Consider the following 20,576-nt stretch of genomic DNA (forward strand, 5'->3'; position numbering starts at 1 on the left):
TTATTTAAATAATGTTGCCAGAAGTCTCTGTAGATTTTATTTGAGGATGGTAAATTGACTGGGTTTGGCTTTTAAACAAAAACCCGTGGTGCCCTTCAGGCCTCTCAGCTCTCCAGGAGATGACCATACCATTAAATATCTGATGTAATTATAATTTTATCTATCAAAAATAGGCCTTAGCTTTGTAAGTACAGAGCTGGTTTAGTACCAACGTGTAGAAGTATCTGCAGAAATAAACACCAAGGGTTTTGCTCCTAAATAGGCACCCGTAACTCAGGCCCAAGTCTGACCATTGAAACTGGTACAAAACTCAACACCCAGCTGGTGGAAGTTCTCAGTCAGTGAAAGCTGCCTAAATGCCATTTGAATGCTTTGCATGAAACTACAACTGTTTCTTTTATTTCCCACATCTTTGCCTAAAGGCCCTTGATTTCAAAATTATAATAACTCAGAGGGAAAGGGGTTATATCTGCCACTTCAAGGGAAGCTTCTGCCTTCCTTAGCAGACACCTGTCTTTTAAAACCAAGACAACTCAATTCTGTGTTTTCAGAATATAACATTTCAAGTCTTTCTCTGTTCAAAGGACAACTGGCAGGAGTCAGAGGGATAAATCATTAGGTGAGGAACCTGTGAGGGTGAGAGAGGAGGGGGCTGTAAAACTTGTGTGGGGAAGAGACCCAGGTTGGTTTTCTTTTTCTTGCTGGTGACTTCTCTCCAGCCCTGTTCCTGCCTGACCCTGGGCCTGGGGTGCAGCAAGCCTGGCTTTGCTCTGCCACGTCTTCCTCTACCCCTTATGTAATTAAAACAATGACTCAGCTAGAAGTGAAAGTTTTATTTAATAAATATAATTTTCATAAACCATTTTCAAAACAACAACTGACCAAGCTGTACAAGGAGCAAGCACACGGACTCGCTGGCAGAGGAGCAAAAATAACATCAGGCAGCCACAGTGTCAGAGGTCCAAAATTCTTTGTATTAACTTATTGCTCATTTCCTATGGGCAATGCCCCTAGTCTGCCTAAAGTTAGGGTCAACATCTTTTAAAAGGTACTTCTTGCAGAGATGAGACCATTCCAGTTTTTTTCTTCAAATCAACAAACTCAATCGCACTTCATGAAAAACATGAGTCTAGATGATGATTTGTTATTTTTGTATGCATTAAATCTGAAATCTGTCATGGGACTGCAACTAGGACTTGTAAAAATATATTCTTTGAGATACAAATAAGAGCCTCCTGCAGCAAGGTGCACCTCATTTTTAACCATTTTCAACTGCATGCTCCACAGATCATCTTTTATCCTGTTGTCAAAATGTAAAAAGGGTGAGAACCTGCTGCTGTTTTAAGTAATATCCTTGAAAACTGCTGAGGAGAGATGAATACACCCCCAGGCCGCGGAGGTGCCCGCCAGGGTCTCTTTCAGCCAAGCCACGCTCTGCGGCCCCCAGAGCAGCGCGTTTGTTTCCCCGTGTCCCGCAGAGCTCCTCGGCTGTGCGGTGACACGGGCGGCAGCGGGAGCAGCAGCAGCAGCAGCAGCAGCAGCAGCAGCAGCAGCAGCGCCTCTCTGGGGTGGGACGGGCTGGGGGACACCGGAGCGGGCACAGTCGGAGCCGGGCGGTGACAACAACAACATCCCCTAAGGAGCACCAGGCGGCCGGGGCAGCACACACGGCTCTGAGCGAGTCCTGACGCCTTTGGAGCAGCACTGAGCTGAAGGGAGAAAGAAATCTATAGAAAGAAATCTATAGAAAGCAGAAGCCTGGCAAATCGCGCTGCTAAGGAGCCACAAGAGCTGGCAGAGCCACGAGCATCCCCAGCATCCCGGCCCTCCTTTTACACGACCGAGTCATTCCCAGAGCAGAAACCAAACCGTGCCACTGGAAACAAACAATAGAAGCAAGGAACGTACGAAACAACCAACAATAAAAACATTTGCAGAAAAAATCCCCCACCCTAGAGCTGCAAACGAGAGAGTCTGGCTGGGAAATAATTTAGGAACAGGATAAAGGCTAAAATGAGTCCCTGGTGAAGGGTTTGCCCAGTTCTAGGAATGCTCCTTTAAGCAGTGACATCTGTGTAACAGGGCAGTGGTGAGGGCAATAACAATGGTGAGTTTATTAGGGATTCTACACAAAAAAAAAAAAGAAAACCTCGAACTAAATGGTTCAAAAGCACGTTTTGCTTGAGCACTTTAAAACACTGACTTTCACCAAAATGACAAATATTCAGAAGTACAGAAGTAGCAGATGAAACTATGAAAAATAATTTAGGCTGCAGCTTTAAGACACTTCTAGCACTAGAAAATGGTATTATATTCCAATATAGAAGTTACACGTTCATAAAAATACACATTTGAAAGTATTACCAAAGATTTTCAATAAGAAATTATAGGTGCTTAATATGCATTCTAAGTTGCACAAGCTTTTCTCAAATAATTCTGAAAATGAAAAGCTGAAGTTTTCAGCATTCCTTCCTTTGAAGCTTTTGTTCCCCCTCCCCTGCTGTAATCTTAAAAAATACACAGAATATTTTTAAGCAGAATATTTACATTTTAGTTATTGAAACAATTCAGAACATCTTCTCAGTTGTTTCCCACTGCATCCTCATGAAAGCATGAGTTTGGCAACTGAAATTGTTTTCCTAAGTAACAGAACCAAGCCCAGTTTTTCCCAGAAGCAGAACTGACCTGCAGGGAACACGATCCCATTCGGGAGCGGCTGTGGAGAAGGTGCTTCCTTAGGGACACTGCACAGTAAAGTGAGGGTACACCACTCTTGCTTTGAACTATAAACATCTACTACAGGCTTTTATGCATTTCAAGGCTAAATGGTAAATAATAAAACACTTCCTCCTCATGGCAAAGCCTCCTCCATCCCTTCACACTGTCACTGGGAGGTGAATGCCAGCATTACACTGAATTAGCTGGTTTTTTTCACTTTTCCTCGTGAAGGACTCTGCACCATGCCCAGGGCACAATGAACTGGTTCCTACAGCTACCAAAGAAATACACAAAGTCCTTCTTCCTTGAATAAGAGCATTTTTAAAAGATTTGTGCCGTCAACACAAAACCCCAGTGACTTCCACACAAAGTATTTGTCACACCAAAAAATCTGCCCTTACTCAAACCATGGCTTATGCTCTTACTCAATGAGACATTACTGACTTAGATTTACTGCAAATAGAAAAATATACCTTGGCCGAGGGATGGATTCTTAAGTCCTTCCTGAATTGTTTAAATGCAAGTTTCTTCGGTAACCTTACAAACACTGGGAAAAGGGAAAGTAGGGGGAAAGGGAGGAGAGGAGAGGAGATGGAAGGTTTTAAAGAAACACATAATGAGTGCAAATTATTCTTCAAGTACACAATTGTGCTGCTTCTGTGCAAATCTACTGAATGCACTGGTGTGGTAAAAGCCAAAATACATCACCTACAGAGCTGGGCCAATGGAAATGCTTGGAGTGGGGTTTATGGCAAAGCCTCTGCTTCCCCTGCACACAATGAGCCCGTCTGGGATTCAGGGCAGGACACACAAACCACATGGATGGATGAGGGCACACGGTCACACACACTGACAGGACAATGCTGTGCCTGACATGGACAAACAAGCACTGCTGAGAAGTGAAACACTGTGATTGAAGTGTAAAATACAGCTAAACAGCAGATATCTGATTAGTAAAATAATTCTGTATTTCCTAGGTATCCATGGCAGCATAAAGACTTCTAGAAGGAGAAACTAGTAGGAAGAAAATTCCTATTTTAAACTCAGGTTTTATACAGATATGAAATACAAAGGAAGTTACAGGAGTGAAATTCAAGTGTATTTTGCTACTAGTGCAGATCTGGGGGGGGCTGGATGGATGACCATCAGGTTATTGCCTCTCCAGCCAGATCCAGGTTTTAAGCCATACCCAGTGGGATAAGTCACATGTTCATACCTGCTGCTTGAGAAGGCAAGGCTCAATGGTAGCGATTCTTCATCCCCTGGGCACTCACTGGGGGGATCTAGTGCACACTGACATGTTCAACCTCAAGCTTCACTGCACTCAGGCATCTGAAGACGTGATACAGAAATGCGCTGTGAACGCTGAATTAAACACTTATTTAAAAGGAAAGGTTGCTGTATTTTGTTTCTTCTTCTTGTCTCGTAATTTATTTTTAAAGCTTCTTAATTTCTGAACTGGTCTTCATCTATAGCAGTGAGAAAAATCCCTCGTGTGTTGCAGGTTCAAGTCACTACAAATTTAACAACAAAGTTGCAATGACAATTTCTTTGCTACCCAGACCCTGCCTTGAGCACTGAGGTCTTGTGAACTCCACAGTACCTGCAGCCTTCAGGTCAGAGTGAAGTTGCCACGCAGTAACACTAAAACAAAGCTCCAAGAGGAGAGCTGAAATAATCCCAGTTAAAGTCATGGGCAGGAAAATGAACAGCAGAGCTGTTTATAGGTAAGGAACATCTAAAGGATCTGATCCAAGGAAAGTGGGACCTGTTCCTTTGCTCATTGAACTTGGGAGAATTTGGGATGACAACAGGGTAACTCCTCTGGCAGCAGCCCAGTTTACAGTCAGTCAGGTTTACAGCAGCCCAGATTTAGAGTTTTTACCCAGCGCTAATTTTAAGATGGATCTTTACACCTTTAACTGTCTGACAGGAAGAGTACTGCTGTTATTGATGGGACTTCACTGTCAGAGACCGACCAAAGGGGGTGTCCCGGAGCAGCAGCACTTTTCCCACTCCCCAGCACCTTTCCTAAGGCACCCTTGCAGCACCTCCACTTCATCTCCCACATCCAAGGACAAGCAGGGGGTTCAGCCACCCTGGCTGAGGGAACAGTGAAATGCTGCTGCTCCCCAGCCCCCACCACGCAGACACATCTGTACTGGGACAGGGGGGGCACCTGCAAGATGCACCACCCAGAGCTCCAACTGTGCAATTTGTTTTTATTGGCATACTTAGGTATCAAAACATTGCCATCAAGGTCTCGGATTCCTCCGACAGACGAAGATAATTAAGCATTAATTGTATCTTCAAAGTACAACATGACCAAATATAAATACATGAAAAACAACAAAACATGCAAAAATTCCCCAACTTTAAAAGGATTAATAATTCAAAAAATTTATGCTAGTGAGACTTCTGCTCAATCCACAGATTCTTTAAAAATTTTTCCATGGATCCAGAACTGTTAACAAAATACACAGGGCATAATAAAAGATGACTGGCTTCTGTATTGTACTTCAGGAGAACAGTGAACTGTTATATCCCTTATTATTCCAAATTACTGATTTGTCTCAGTTAACAGTGTTTTTCAAAGCAATGGCTAATAAATTGCCACTCATACACCAGCATAAATATTTGAATTGCATTTAACTCCCCAAAATTACTAAACTGATTGTTTATAGAATACAGTAACCGTCCACAAAACAAAACTGATTTGCAAACTGCTAAGACAGCATCTGCAAGACAGCTCAAAATGAATGTGTGTGTTTAACGGGAAGGCTCATCATGAAAAACACAACTTTTAAAAGTTTCATTGTGGAGATTCAAATTGATTCAAATTGGATCACTCAAATTTGGGAGGAGAAAGATTTCTGTCATCGCGCTACAGGGACGTCTCAAGCATTAAATGTAGGATTCCAATGTGCTCATACAGCAACAAAAAGGATCAAATGGTCAGAGGTGAAAGCATTCCTTAAGAAAAAAACCCCCAACTTATTTAGCAATTTGTAGATATAATTAGAAAAAATCCTGGAAGCGATTGCTGTGCAGATTATGCCAGGCCAGACAAGCCCTGCCTGGACTCAGGAGTCCCTCTGGGCTTTCCCAGGGCAGCGCCGGACACTGAACTCGCCTCAGCACCTGCTACAGGTGTGTGAGCACCACAAGGCTTCCACAAGGCATTCAAAAATGTCCCTGTCAGCAAGTGGCTGAGTCCATTGTGGAGAGAGTCAGGATGCTCCTGTCGTTGGCATAGAAGGGATCCGATGAACTCCATGATCTAAAGTAACAATAAAAGAAAAGTTTGGCTGACTGGGAACTTGTACTCTAGAGGTGAGGAGAAAGTCTATGAGAGCAAGAGATAGAAGTGTTACGAGAGTGGGCAAATGTACTTCTTTAAGGGACTAATGTACTAATTTCATGTAGGTACCTGCAGTTCATTCAGACCTTTGGAAACAGAGGCCAATTCATGCCTGCTGTGTAATTAACACAGCTACAGATATTTCCATCACTATGAATTAAAAACAAGCAGAGGTTTTTATGCCTGTTTTGCAGCTGAAGCTTTAGTGCTGTGCCTTGGGAGGCTGTGAATGCTACCTGTCTACAGAGGCACCGTGAGGCCATTCCAGAAGAGCCCTGTGGAGCACACAGCCAACCCTGGAAACCCGGCACAGCCGCGTCCCAGCGGGAAACATCCACACTGGCTGAACCTGGGAGAGGCAACACTTATCTACAGCCATGAACCTGTTTCATCCCTTCCTGTCACACTTCAGAACATCAGGGAACCACCCAAGACATCACAGCTGATGACTCAGAGGGGTCTCGCAATGCCTTTCACTTTGGACACATTGCTGCTTGGGATGAAATACTGCTCTCAGTTGGACAGTATTACAGGACTGTGTGGGAAAAGCTGAACAAGTTTGGAAGGCAGGAAATCAAAACACAACGAGCTTATCCTCCAAATTAGGATTAGTCAGAAATCTGCTGTTTCTCTAGAGCTGTTCCATGCAGTGCCTTGACACAAGAACCACTAATGGGAGACCCAACAACTCAGCAATGATTCCCGTACAAGTAATGTATGTGATCCAGCATTCTTAATATTTTAGTGACTGACAAGTTGACAGACAATTTAATGGAACAGACAGACAAAAATGAATTTTAACATACCACACCACACATTTTATATTCTAACTGGTGAATGAAGCTATAGAAAATACTTCTCAAATACATTTTACAAGCAGTAAATTAAGCACAAGAGACTATATTCCTGTGGCCCACTACTCCAAGCATTTGTACAACTTTGATTCATCAAAGTTTTTATCAAAATTTGACACAATGTTTGATTTCATGTTATCATATTTGACAGAATATCGTATTTGACAGAATATAAGGAGCAGAGAATACAACACAAACTGGCTACAGCAACATTATTTAAAACAGTGCCCTTAATTCTACAGCACTTGCACAAACAACATATTCATCAGCGTCACTTCAATCAAAAAAAATAATTTGCAGCTACCTCCTGGTTGAATACTTAGCTGTTTTATAGAGTAAAAGTACTCAAAAGACCATCCTGTTGGGGACTGCACAATATTCTGGAGATTTAGATAAAAACAAAGCAGCTCAAGCTTGTGAACAAAGCCTAAACAATTTTGTGAGCATTTTAAAATCACCCAATAATTTTCTTAACTGTACCTTCAGCATTTCACAGCTTGTAACTCCTTCATGTGACTTAAACAATGAGTGATTTAAAAAATGAATAAAGAATTTCTCATTTTACCAAGAAAGTGTAAGAGATAAAATGGTCCCTTGACTTTTAAGCCAGGTTTTAAATGTCAATACCGAGTGGAAGGAGCTGAAATCATTGGAGAAAGCAAATATGACTGACTTAAAAAAACCTCTCTCTTTTCTATTTGTACTGTTCATAAATTTAAGTGAAACTAGATGATTGTTCAGAGCAATTTCAACCAGAGGCAGAAGCAAAACCCACAGAATTTCAAGCCCTTAGTGTAGCACCAAGATAGTTTTGCATATTCATTAAAATTAATCCTAATGTCTGTGTTCTAAGAACTCTAAAACTATTTGGCTAGATGGAACTTCATCTGAAAACTACATGAGGTAAACAGAAAAGAAACCTGAGAAAAAGCAGTCTTGAAAAAAGTGTTTAATATTCTGTCAAATACGAGTTAGCTTCAATAAATATTTCTGAGTTCTTAAGGAAAGAAAATTTGAGTGGAACAAAGAGAAAATTGTAAAACTGCAAATCCATTGCAGAAAACAAAACACAGAATACCTACCTTATAAGACTACAGGTTACTAAGGCAATTGTTAACTAACAATCTGCCCTAATTAGATAACAGTAAGTGAAAAGAAGTAGCATGAGAAATTCCTCATTTGGAAAGCACAGTTTTACAGAGAAGTGAAAAAAAACCCCAGAAAAGTTAGAGCAACTGCTACCAAAATGTTGATTTTTAGACCAATTAAATGCTCACCTTGTAGATTAAAAATTCTATTAAACTGTTTATTTTACACATCATGCCTGCTTTCTACACAGCAAGTTTGAATTAAAACTGTATTTAATTGTAACAGTTCATTTTTCATATGAAATGAAACTTCTTGCATACTCACACCCTAGGTTTGTAGAAACATTCAGTAAGTTTTATAAGCAAGCCAGAAGAGAGAGACTGACTGAAAGCACAGACACCGTGTTCAACACAAGAGTTCCAACAGAGATGAGCTACAGACCAGGCAATACCTAAAGGCAGAATCAGAGCTGACAAAGCTGTCAGTGAAAATTACCCACACGAGATTTGATACCCAATGAACGATCTCACAACCTTTAACTGAAAGAGACAAAGCTGTTCAATTACAAAATGAGTTTCCTTGAAAATGTGTGAAGTTCGGTGTTTTAAGGTTTGCCTTTTGACCAATGGAGGACCATGGTATCATTCAGGGACAGACATTACGATGTACAAAAGACTATTTTTATTTCTACCCCCAAATATTTCCATATTTGTTTGCTAACCCTCTTGGTTTGGAAATGGGGAGATGGCACATGGGAGGATTCAGTGAGAGCTCCTCTCCCAGTTGGGCTGACTGCAAGAGCAGTGCTCCTCCTCAGATATATTCAATTACTCAACGTGCTTTTACCCCACTGACGTTTGTTTCACACGTGGTTTGTGAAGGAAAGATTTATTTAGCACATGTTTTGGAATGGCACACATGTTTTTGACAATATACCTTCTGGAACCCAAAAAACATTTAAAATTCTTAGAACCTGAAGACTCTGTTCTATCAATCACTCTGATTTTAGAAATAGCTTATAAAAGTTATACTACAAAAATATTTCATCTTCATATCAATCGATGGCTGAAAGATTTAAAGGCTCCCCTCCTAACAATGAAGTTATATTTAAGGGGGGGAATGTGAACCTTTTGTATACCTTCAGGAGTAATGCAAGCTCCAAGGTAAATATTTGGAGGTTGTACATCAAGAACCAAAGGGAAAAGTCTTTTGACTTTACAAACAACTCCTGATCCGTGAAGGCAAAAAAAGTAATCATAAAAAGGAGAACAAAAACAGCAGCAAGACTTGATTTTCTAAAGAGAAGAATGTACAAATCAAGAGAAAATTATGATAGATACAACACAAGAACTTGTAACGCCAAACTAAACACTTTAACAGAAATCTTTTGAAAACCATTTTTCCCCTCCCCATCCCAAAAGAAACCACTCAAAAAGAAACAAGAAGCTAATCTTTTCAGATGAAAGAAAGTACAATAAAGAGCTGCATTTTCTACTTAGATAAGCAGAACCTGCAGCTGGTTTCTAGACATCTATTGCTGCAGGCTCATCAGGTTCCAGTTTATAGGAGAATCGTCTGCAGCAAAGGCTATTGAGAGAAATGCCACACCTGTTGACCCGGGTTGGGCTACACCTTCCCATTAGTCGTTCCAGCATTCTTCTAACAGATGTGCATGCTGTTTCCCCATCTGAGAAGCAGCACATGGAGTCCAAGCAGTTGATACCTGAACCTGCCTCAGTAAGCTGGAAAGAGGAAATAAAAGGGGAAAAAAAAAAAAAAAGGAAAATCAGTACTCACAAATTCTAGCAATGAAGATGTTACCAAAAAATATTCAGGAAAAGCAGGTTTTCTTAAAGCTAGAGTGTTGAATATTTTTCAATTTTATAGGAGAACTACAATAATAATATTACCACTTCCTAAGGTCTACATACACTTGCTCTTCCCAAGGTTTGAGTGCACCCTTGGTGAGCACATGGAAATGGTGTGGCACTGCATCTGCCTAACTGGAAATGAGCTGGTTAGGAATTCCCTCCAACAAACCCCACAGCAGAGCACATGCACGTTCAGCTGGGATGCCTTGATTCACTGCTGTGGCCCTACAGCAATTTATACCAGCTCAGCCCTGTTTCAAGGGAAATCTATCAAGAGAAAGCTTCAGGCTGCAGGATACAACACAGCAATCTTATCCCAAGTAATCTTTCCTCAAGTGCACAATGCAGCTTCCTACAACAATTGACATTATATCACTACCATAGATACCCTTGGCTTGGTATGGAACAAAAGCACATTCCTGATTGTGTGAACATGGTTTCTCCAAAAGCAAACAAGGCCGATGTCAAAAAGGTTTAGTCACGTTCATGCCAGCATGAAGAATAATTCAACATTAGCATAATAAACTCTTTCAAAAGCTCATGTCTTGTAGGTGAGAAAAAAAGGAATAAAAGAAATAAAATGAAAAGAAAGCAGTAACAGATGTATGGGTGTAAGTGCCACCTACCAGTGTGCTCCTCTACAGCACTGCAGCACTAACGGCAGCATAACTGGAATCTCCTACTTCTGCACAGAGAATATCCTAAACTGACTTCAGTAGTAACCATTCCAAAGAGAAATAAAAATGTGAACTGTGGGGATGCTTTTTAATTTAATTTTAAGCTCTCCATGAGAGCATTCTGTCAAACAAATACTGAACACACAGGCTGAATTTAAGCATCCATTACTCTCTCCTCACACCAGTGAAAGAAGAATTCTGGAAGGAGGCATCTTAGTCCATGATAGGACACAGCTCACTTAAGGCCTTCCCACAATTTCTCACTGTGACACCAAAGGTCACTGACTGTTGTCTGAAGATTCTGTTTTTGAGCCCCAATTTCTTCCATGCCACCCACAGCTGCCAAACACTGCAAGGAAAGCAAGGAACCTCAGAGTTCCCTATGGGAATGGTTTACTATGAGTGGACACACTCTCCTTCCTAATTCCCCCAAACAGGCAGCTGGACACATTTACAGCTTCACGACAGAACAGCCTACACAACAAAGAAGAGGCAGCTAACAGAAACAAGAGGCATTTGGAAATACAAGAGAAAAATCCCAACTGGTAGGACAAGGAGGAACACACAGGGAGAACTGGTGTTTGTTTCCATGCACCTTTTCCTGTGCCTGCCCCTTCCTCAGCTCCATGCCACATTCCCCACAGCCCCTCCAGACCTTCCCATCACACCACTCATCGTGATGTTTACAGGATTGGCACTCAGCAGCTGTTGGAACATACAGCATTCTCTACAAACTGAGCCCCCTGATCCTGTGGATGCCACAGCTCACAGGCTGCAGCTGAGTACAGGCAGAACACACTTTAACTCACACACTCATCTGGGGGGTCTTTGGGACACAAAAGGAACATTAACTGTGACAAAGAGCTTCTGTACCTGAGAGGCAGGAGCAGAAGAACTGCAAGTGACAGGTCTGAAAGGGGTTCTGGTTAAAAGACAAACAAAACACACCTCAACAGAGCCTGAGTCCCTGAACACCCTTCTACGATGGGCCACCACGAGTGGTCCCAACTGCAGTGCCACAGAAGATACCAAAATCAGGAATAGCACACTTTGCAGCACTGCAAATATGACCTTCAGAGCCACCTTAGACTGTGCTCTCAGAGTTGTGACACAAGAGATTACAGAGAGCAGAAGAAATTCCCATTTGGAGGTCAGCAGGCAAACCCCCTGCTGCAGATGGAGTGACCTTCATAGCTGTGGTCAGAGCATTACAAAACTGAACATTCCTACACTCAGAATTTCAGAGTATTTAGTTCATCCATTATCCTCAAGCAGACCTTTAAAGTTACTGCAGAAAGTCACTTTACAGTGGCTGTATGCTGGATCAGATCAACCAAACCATTTTTTTCCTTAGAATCTGCTACCCTGAGAGCCAGCAGTCCTGGATATTATCCAAAGACTATCAGAAAGAGGAACCAAGAGTAACCCAAACGAGCTTCCAAGGAGTGAACTCTCAACTCTGGATTTTGGAGGTCTGATGTCTCTTTTTCTGGAGAATCTCCTTTATTCTTCAGAAGTTAGATATAAAAACCTAGAAGCATGCTTGAACCACAACTTATGGAAAAGTTAGTATTACTTTCTTAAAAAATTTCATATGAGACCTTACATAAGCCTGGAAACAACTGTGAGTTTGACAGAACAGTTGTTAAGTGTAGAGTAATATTGTGAGAACATTAAGGACAAAAAAACCCAACTCAATTTTATATGTAGCTATATTGTTTATCATTGCCTGGTCAACGTGGGTTTACATCCACTACCTGGAAGGAAGACACATACGCTACAGAGTCCCTTTTTTCCCTTTCTCTCTGTGGAGGACAAATATGGTCATAGTTTTATACCAAAGTAAAACCTGGCATGGCAAGGCAGGAAGGCATAACGTTCCCTGAAGACATGAAACAAACCCTCAGGAAACACAAGGCAGGAGAGACAATGCTTTAAAAAAACTAATGAGTATAGAGAAATACCAGATATTATTAATACTTGAGTGGCAAATAAAGTATGTTCATAAGGTAAAATCCAGGATCTCAATAAATATAATACTTTATATGAGAATGGCCCATTGGATGCAATAAATCAAAAAGCAACTGAGGTGCAGATTTAAAGAATGATTCAGCTTGATAAAGAAAAAAAAAAAAAAGTCAAACCAACATTCTATGATCCAATTTTTCTTGTAGATACCAAAAACATGGGCATTTTGGAGATGGCTCAATGACTGTCTCTATATGATATATGTAAATAAATAGACACACATTAGGGTACAGTGGGAGTACTACCTAGTGGAGGTAAGAACTGTCGGGCAGGCAAGATGGGTCTAGCAGCTGCCTATTGTCTTCCCCTCTGTGCCTGCTTTCAGCAAAGTCACATGCTGAGCTGACTGAACCCTTATCTTCTTCCATCTGGAAGGACAGAAAAGCAACAGATCTTATAAAGCACCGCGCTTGAATTGCTTTAAAACAGTTACCATTGTTACAAGAACTTTCACAGGTCTGGTCGTGAGAGAACAAGGCATATTTACAAGGTCAAGAGGCACTTTTTATTTTTGGTGGATCAAAAATTTCTCAGCACCCAGGTGTTAAAAGTGTTTGGTCTTTTTGTGCTCCACAGATTACAAGGAAACCCAATTTGGAATCTGTCTACAATTCTTAGATTTTAGAGTTTTGTTTTCCCCCTTCTAACACAAAGGACCATTTCAGTTTGTCTTATTGCAGGTTATTCCATATGCCACAGGACAGACATTTCAACCCAACATTTAATCACACTGAAAAGCTGGGACTTTGAGGAACAGGGCATGTGTTTAATCCTGTACACTAAGTTAAGGGCACTGCAGGGTGTTTTCCTGAGCCCAGGTCCCAGCTGCCAATATTCTGATGCCACATGGACGCTTCAAAAAAGATATATATGGTTACTACTATTCCACAAATAAGTTAAAACTTGCTCCCTACTGTAAAACTCACTTTCTTTAACCCTTAATACACTGTATACCAAAATCCCAAGCAATTAGATTTAGATTTTTAAAGAAAGTATATAGGAATGTTGACATCTAACAACTTCACTGCCATGATGTTTTCATCACTTCTTTTTCTACTCTTTGCATCAAATGAACCTACAAATGCCAAATTATTTTATTATTTCCAAGTCATTAGACAAAAGTATCTTCAGGTAAGTATTATGTGCACTTTTGTGACTGAAGACAAATCCAAAATGGTGCATTCTTTACTCATTTCCTCATCTTCCTGCAACAGATTCTGTGGATTAGCCAACAGATCAGCACCAAGCTATGCTAACATAATGAATGGGCCTGTAAAGGAAGAGACTACCCTGGATCAAAGTGCAGCACATCAGGGTGTTCTAGTACACCTCACTAGTGGGAATTCATGCTTCCATTGGACAGTTTTCTTGGAAATTACACGTTCCTTACAGAAAGCACAGGCTGTAAAAGGAACAGAGACCTCTCTGCTCTTGGCACAGCTGGGCTGGGTCAGACCAGAAGGCTATAGGGGGGGGGAATCCTACAGAACAGGAGCTAGAGTTAAAAATACAGACAAGTAATGAAGGCCATACAACCAGGGCCTGGAGTTCTGGAGTTCTGGAGACAGCTGAAGAGCAGATCTGGACTGAGATGAAGGGAAAACCAGGCAGCAACAGACTCATGGGGCTGGAGATGGGGAAAGAACAGGGTTTGGCTGTGACAAGCTAAATGCTCCAGAGCCCTGGATATAACACTGTGCACTGACAGCCCTCTCTGTAAATAAAACCCCTTCTGATGTCTTACATTTCCCCAGTTCTGTGTACAGTTCATAACACACTGTCCAAAGGTAGAAACTCTATAAACCCAGTTAATCCCATCAAGTAAGCAGTATTAAAACATCTGTCCTGCTCAAAGGTGGCTTAAGATTTCTGACAGTTCTTACAAAGCACAGGACATGTTGACATACATGCAGACAGAACGCCTTCTTTACAGATAAAAACATGGAATGAGATACAATGGGACCCAGCTAGTACCCTAAAATACATATTTCACACATTCCAAGAACAGGAGAGACAGCTATGGAGGAAAGCAGTGCTCAGCCAGATTCCAGCTAAGCACAACACCTGCACCTGGCCTGTGCTGCCTCATTTCCTCTTCATCCCAAGTTCCAAAAGGGACAGTGAAGTTTAGAAGCAAGACTTTAACAGGCACACACAAGACTGCAATTCTGACTTACAGGTATCACCTGGACACTTAGAAGATCCCCCTCAAAGATCTTAACTGTACATCACCAACATACTCAATATAAACTTGAACATTTTTTTGCACGCTGTGAAGCCTACAGAAATAAAACATTATTGCAACATCATACTTCTCTTTTAATTTGCATTCATAAAGGGAGTCTCCTTTTGATTCCAAGAGAACAGGAAGCATGTTGGCAGAACAAAGCATAACTCAGTTTAACCTGGAGTTATGCTCCTTTTGAGACTTTTAATACATATTTACAAACAACAAAAACCTGCCAGAGTCTGTTCATCAACCTCCATGCATTCTGGAGTCACAAAGGATTCAGTCCGTGGGTGGGCATGTACAAATGAGGTGTGACAGATTAGCTGCTTTACAGCTACACATTCACCTGGCAGCTGTTTTGTTTCATCCTCCTACAGTTTTCCTTGCCTTCTTTGCCACATTGCTTTGGGAAAACCACAGAAACCAACCCATGTTCTTCCCTCCAAATTAGATTTTATTTAGTATAGTGAAGGGAGTACTTTCTGTCTATCAACTGATTTTCCTTTTCACTGTTTTAGGCAAGGATCCACAGGATAACTTCTGAACTTTGTCCAAAGACAGAATAAACTAGAGAAACCCAAATCCTTGTTTGCTTCTTGCTGCACTTTACAAGCTCAAGTACATATTAGAAAGCACCCAGTGCTTGTACTTCAGGTACTATTAGATACTCAAGTGCGAAAATTCTGACTTACAAGAGAATTGGATTTTCGTGATCATTTGTTACTCAGGGACAAAACAGATTTCCCCTTTTTTCCAACCCTTCCCTGATTTTAATATGAAGAAAATTGCCTCACAAAAAACTTGCCTTACAAAAAAATGCAAGGGTTCTCCTGGTTTTAGCATTTTAATGGCTACAGTGCTGCATTCCTAGACAGCTTTATTTTCCTTTGACTATCCAGCTGCATAACCATTCAAATGTGCCTAGTTTCTGAAATTTTAACAGAATCTTCTGTTCTAAAACCTTTGGCGTAGATATGATGTGTGATGTAATTCACTTTAATAATTCATTGAGAAAACAGAGACTTCCATACACTTATCCAAAGTTTTTAAAAGGTAACTTGATAAACCAAGATATCTGATAAACCAAGAATTTTAAAAGCTAACTTGTAAAGGCTTTTGCAGAGGAACCTCCCCAATATGTTGCTAAGTTTAACAGCTTTCAAAAGGTATATTGTACTTTGCCTGTTTTAAAGCTATTAAGGGCTGAATTCAAAACAAAACAAAATAAAACCAGCCCACCACTATCCCCCTGGGGATTTGGAAATCCAAAGTGGTGTGTTCCACAGTGGGGTCACTAACACCACAACACAATGGCCATTTCAAGTTTTGCCTTGTAAAGGTATAGTGCACTCCCAGAGAAAATACAAAATTTTCTCTTTTGGTTAAACAAACTGCAATTAAGTTCCTAAAATGTAGGTTAGTTGGTTCTCCTAGGCACCTATTTGTACATTTTTAACAACAAAGTCACCTTGAAAAATATTTAAAAGGAATCAGATCGTTGCATTAATTCTTGCTGTAGGATGTACAAGTAGATACTGGTGGGATTGAGATTGAGACATTACTGATGCATATGAATGCTTAAGTCTTACAAAAGAGAATCAGCATTTGACAGCATTTCATGTGCTGAACTCGGTACATTTGAAGAGTTGCAGAATCATGTTTTACCTACACAGACACATGTACGCTTTGATCTTGTTTTGAGTAATTTTCTGGGACTTTGTAGCCAAATGCCTTTAGGAATATGTATCTATACACATTGAAAACAAACAACACTCACTTTATAGCTGCACAAAACAGGCACAAAAAGCCTCAGCTGCACAAGGGTATGGACACACCCAAGCTTCAAACATTTTCTGCTCTTTTGACACAGTTGAAAGCAAATTAAAATGGCCAAATAACTTGCAAGAAATTGCTGCCTGAAGTACATGGATCTTCCTGTCACAGCCTTATGAAGCTGAAATTATCCAGCATGCAAAAAGCACTGTTAATTTTTATCATAAAGAAACTAAAAGCATTATAACCATGCTAGAAATTACGATTATTTAAAAATGGATGCAAGAACAGCTGATCTTTATTCTGAAAGTTGAGCATCATGCTAGGGATGTTTTTTCCTAAAAAAAGAAAAGAAAAAAAAAAAGTACGTCCAACACATGCTACTTAGGAGAAGCATTTGGCTCAGAAACACAGAGCAAAGCCAAGAAACCACCAAACTGAATGTTTCTGCACTAGAGGTATTGCCCTCTCACCCCACTAATATATATTCATGCCTCTTCCCATCTCTCTCAGCACTGGTTAGTTCACCTTGAGCATGCATAAGAGTTGATGAGGAACTGTCCCTCCTACTCTACCTAATTTTGCTCAGCTGATTCCTTGCCCTGGACAATGGCTGCAGTGCGATGAACTCGTCACTTAAAGCAACTCTGTTGGAGTACATCTACAATTGGACAGAGAAGGGATGGAACATACATGTCAGTAAGTAGCAGCAGTAATTTTCTGAGAGAAAGACACAGGACAACACATTGTTATTTAAGTGGAATACACATCATATACAGAACACAAGTCTGGTACCCTCAAGACAGCTCCTGGGATCATCACAGCCAGTCACTGTTAGGTAGGACCATTCTTAAAGTACCTTTGCTTTCATACTGAGAGAAAAGGCCTACACACTTTTACATCTGTGCTTTACCAGACACTTTTATTCTGTATTGCTTTCTCCCCTCAGTAGTGCTGTGATTTATCTTTACCCAGAGATTTATATTTTGATTCACATTTACCTTACTGTCCAATTCCTCCTGTAAGATTCTGTAACAGACCTATATTGAGAAATTGCCCACAAGCTACTTCAGGGCAACTGACCTAAGTGAAACATAAGACAGCTTTTCTTTAGGCCAGCCAAAAACCCTTGGAACCCAGCAAAACTAACATAAAATGAAGTAACACACATTCACCTTAAGTGCATTAAGGAACATAAAATTAACCAAGCTCATTCTCTATAAAAAGTCAACTCATGCTTGCCTGCCAAATTTTTAATTTTTAGTTTCCCAAAATGGACGACTGAGATTTAAGTTGCTGTGCCAGAACAATATTTACATGTAAAAGCCTATCAAATTTCTCTCTCAAATCAGTTGAATTTCTCTGCTCTCTTATGAGTAACTTAGCTACATGTAACATCTAACAGATCAGAGGCAAACTCACTCTCAATGCTATCACTTCCTACTAACAAAAAGATATAAAATCAAGGTAAGGCAGATTCCTACAGATACAGTGAATTCAAAGCACTAAGTCGGGTAGGTCACACACAAACAATTTCTGAAAAATTAAAACAATAGGAGCAAGCATTTTCAGCTGAAAAACCTGTGTTTTGCTCACTACTGCTGGGGAGATTTTAGAATTTAAATGATGGCAAACAGAAACAAATAACCTAAATAGCTGCAATTTAAAAACAAGGAACTAGGTCATGTAACAATTTATCTTGCCATGACAAAACCACAGTAACTGTAAATCAAGCTTTTTCTTTCTCCCAATATGAAAATATACTAATGTAGTCCTACAATTAAAAATGAATGATTAAAAATATTCAGTTATACAGAGGGTGCACTTACACTATGAAAAATAATTTAAAAGGACAGTATACAAAGTTCCATATTTACTCCTTCAATGACTTCCACAGAAGTCCCTAGCATCAGTCATCACCCTCAGCATTTAGGACAAAGACATTCTCCAAACCCTTTCTATCTGAAAGTCGGTCTCTTCCTCTGCTTGGAAACAGAAAGACAAATATTTACCAGGATTTTTAAACACAAATGATGAGGTATGATCGTAAAAGAAGCATTCTGTCACTTCTTGACAACAAATGTGCTAAGCTGATCATCTGCTCCTCTTCAGTTATATCTACTTCCTCACTGCAAGAACAGTGACTGAAATCCAGTGGAGCTGACTGTCTCATTAAAAGCAGATTTAACCTCAAGAAAGGAACAAGGAGGTGCCACCTTTTTGCAAATACATTTTTAACTATAATTTCATTATCAGACACACAAAGAGAAACCATTGGCTGCTGAAGAATTTCCGGTCAAATCCCATTTCAGACACCTTGACTTTGCAGCATCAGGAATTAAGAATTTTCAGAAAAAAGACAGTATTTTGGTAAATAGAGACTCAATGGTGACTCTGTCAAATGCAAAGTAGAAAGCAAATAAGAAAAAAATTGACTAAAAGAGATGTACAAAGCAAAATCCCCATGGCCAGGAATCAAGCCATAGCCACAGGAAAGGTGTTAGACATTCATCAAGATTCCTTCTTAAAAATAAGAGGCCCTACTGTGTCCTTGACAGCACAGCTGTAATGGAAGCAAATTGAACCCAAAAATTCTTTAGAAAGGACTCCTAAAGCAAGAGAATGCAGCAGGAAGTATATGGATAAAGGCAGGAAAAAAACATATGGATTTTTGGGTTTTAACTCAAGCACTTCAAGAACATGAAAACCTCAAGAACCACCCCAATACACTGCCAGACAGCAACAGCTGATGTACAACAAGGAAGGAAAGGGAATGTTTGATAAATATTGCCACTAGCTTTTGAAGGGGGAAAAAAGATAGGTAGGTATCATTGCCTATAGACACTCTAATCCAAGAAGTGCAGTAATGTGCAATCCAGAGTCTTATCAGGTCTAGCTGAACAGTCTTCTGAAAGTCATTGGTTATTTACCACAGCTTTTAGCTAAAAATTCCAAGACAGGAAAAAGCAGCCAATATTCCAGTTCTGAAAAGGGACTAATGGGGTATTTTGGCTAGCAGTAGGCTTGTCAGCATGATGCTGATCCTAGACAAATGAAGAGAACGTCTCACATGGATTTTTTCTACCACACAAAATAGAAGGGTGATATAATTTAAGCAAATCAACGTGCACTTACATTAAAGTAATGACAAGGTTCAATGCTGAAGATAACAGCACTGATGCAGTGCAGTCAGGAGTTCTGTATGGCACAGAGCTCAGTGCCATTTCCATTAAGCAATTAGGACATTACAAAATTAATATGGCACGCAGATGTACAGAAACTGCTAACAGGTTTCAGGCTGCAACTGTGCATGGGATATCTCTGACAGCTGGGTCCTTCATTCACTTTCACTGTTTCTGGCGCTATGCTAATTGACTTCTCATCAATGACCTGAAGGAAATTAATCACCACCTGCAGATGTAGAAGAAGCAGAAGACAACAGGTGATTGATGTATGTTATTCTGTAATCTGAATGGGGACTCATTATTTCCATACTTGGCACTGATGTCTGCTGTGCTGGAAATACTGTGTCCACTGGTGAAATCCAAAATTCAAGATGAGGTTGAAGAATGGTGAAAATTACAGGAGGAACACAAGAATGATGAAAAGATTCTAAAAGAACCTTTTTGACAGAAGATGCAAGTCCAATCTACCTACCAGTGCTAAAATTAACTTGGTCACAAACCTAACTGTGAATAAAACAAAAACTGTAATAGAAACCTTCTCAGGTTAGCAGAAAAAGTACAAAAAGATAAAATGTTGAAAACTGAAACCAGAGAGGCAGTCACTACTAGAACAATAGGTCAGGGTGACTTCTCCATAATTGTCTCTAAAAAGAAAACCCTCAAACAGAGATGAGATATTTACCTAAAAGACAGCCTAATCTCAACAGAATGATTTAAAGGATTGTTTTGTAGCCTGTGTCAGGCAGAAGAGAGATTCCATTACCACAGCATAACTTTAGACCTTGTCTAT

The 20,576-nt window shown here is 40.3% G+C and overlaps 1 protein-coding gene across 16 annotated transcripts in view; it reads right to left on the reverse strand.

The window, feature by feature from the left end:
• Positions 1–818: 818 nt before the first annotated feature.
• Positions 819–20,576, reverse strand: part of ATP11B (ATPase phospholipid transporting 11B (putative)) — a 65,571-nt gene continuing 45,813 nt past the window's right edge. For 2 of the 16 annotated variants that reach the window (XM_042042087.1, XM_042042086.1), the window contains 2 exons: positions 9,631–9,764; positions 819–1,709 (listed from right to left, as the gene is read on the reverse strand). In XM_042042087.1, the coding sequence (XP_041898021.1) occupies positions 1,307–1,709; positions 9,631–9,764 (537 nt within the window). In that variant the 3' untranslated portion in view covers positions 819–1,306. Of the gene's footprint in view, positions 1,710–2,180; positions 3,266–4,920; positions 5,999–6,793; positions 9,765–12,843; positions 12,967–13,554; positions 14,226–16,908; positions 16,940–17,176; positions 17,263–20,576 lie in introns of those variants that run through there. The other 14 variants (XM_042042090.1, XM_042042091.1, XM_042042089.1 and 11 more) reach the window with 13 other exon arrangements.

This window comes from Corvus kubaryi, unplaced genomic scaffold (genome assembly GCF_017639235.1).
Source record: "Corvus kubaryi isolate FWS band 111438036 unplaced genomic scaffold, C.kubaryi_AGA036_p1.0 37397, whole genome shotgun sequence".
Classification (NCBI taxonomy): Eukaryota; Metazoa; Chordata; class Aves; order Passeriformes; family Corvidae; genus Corvus; species Corvus kubaryi.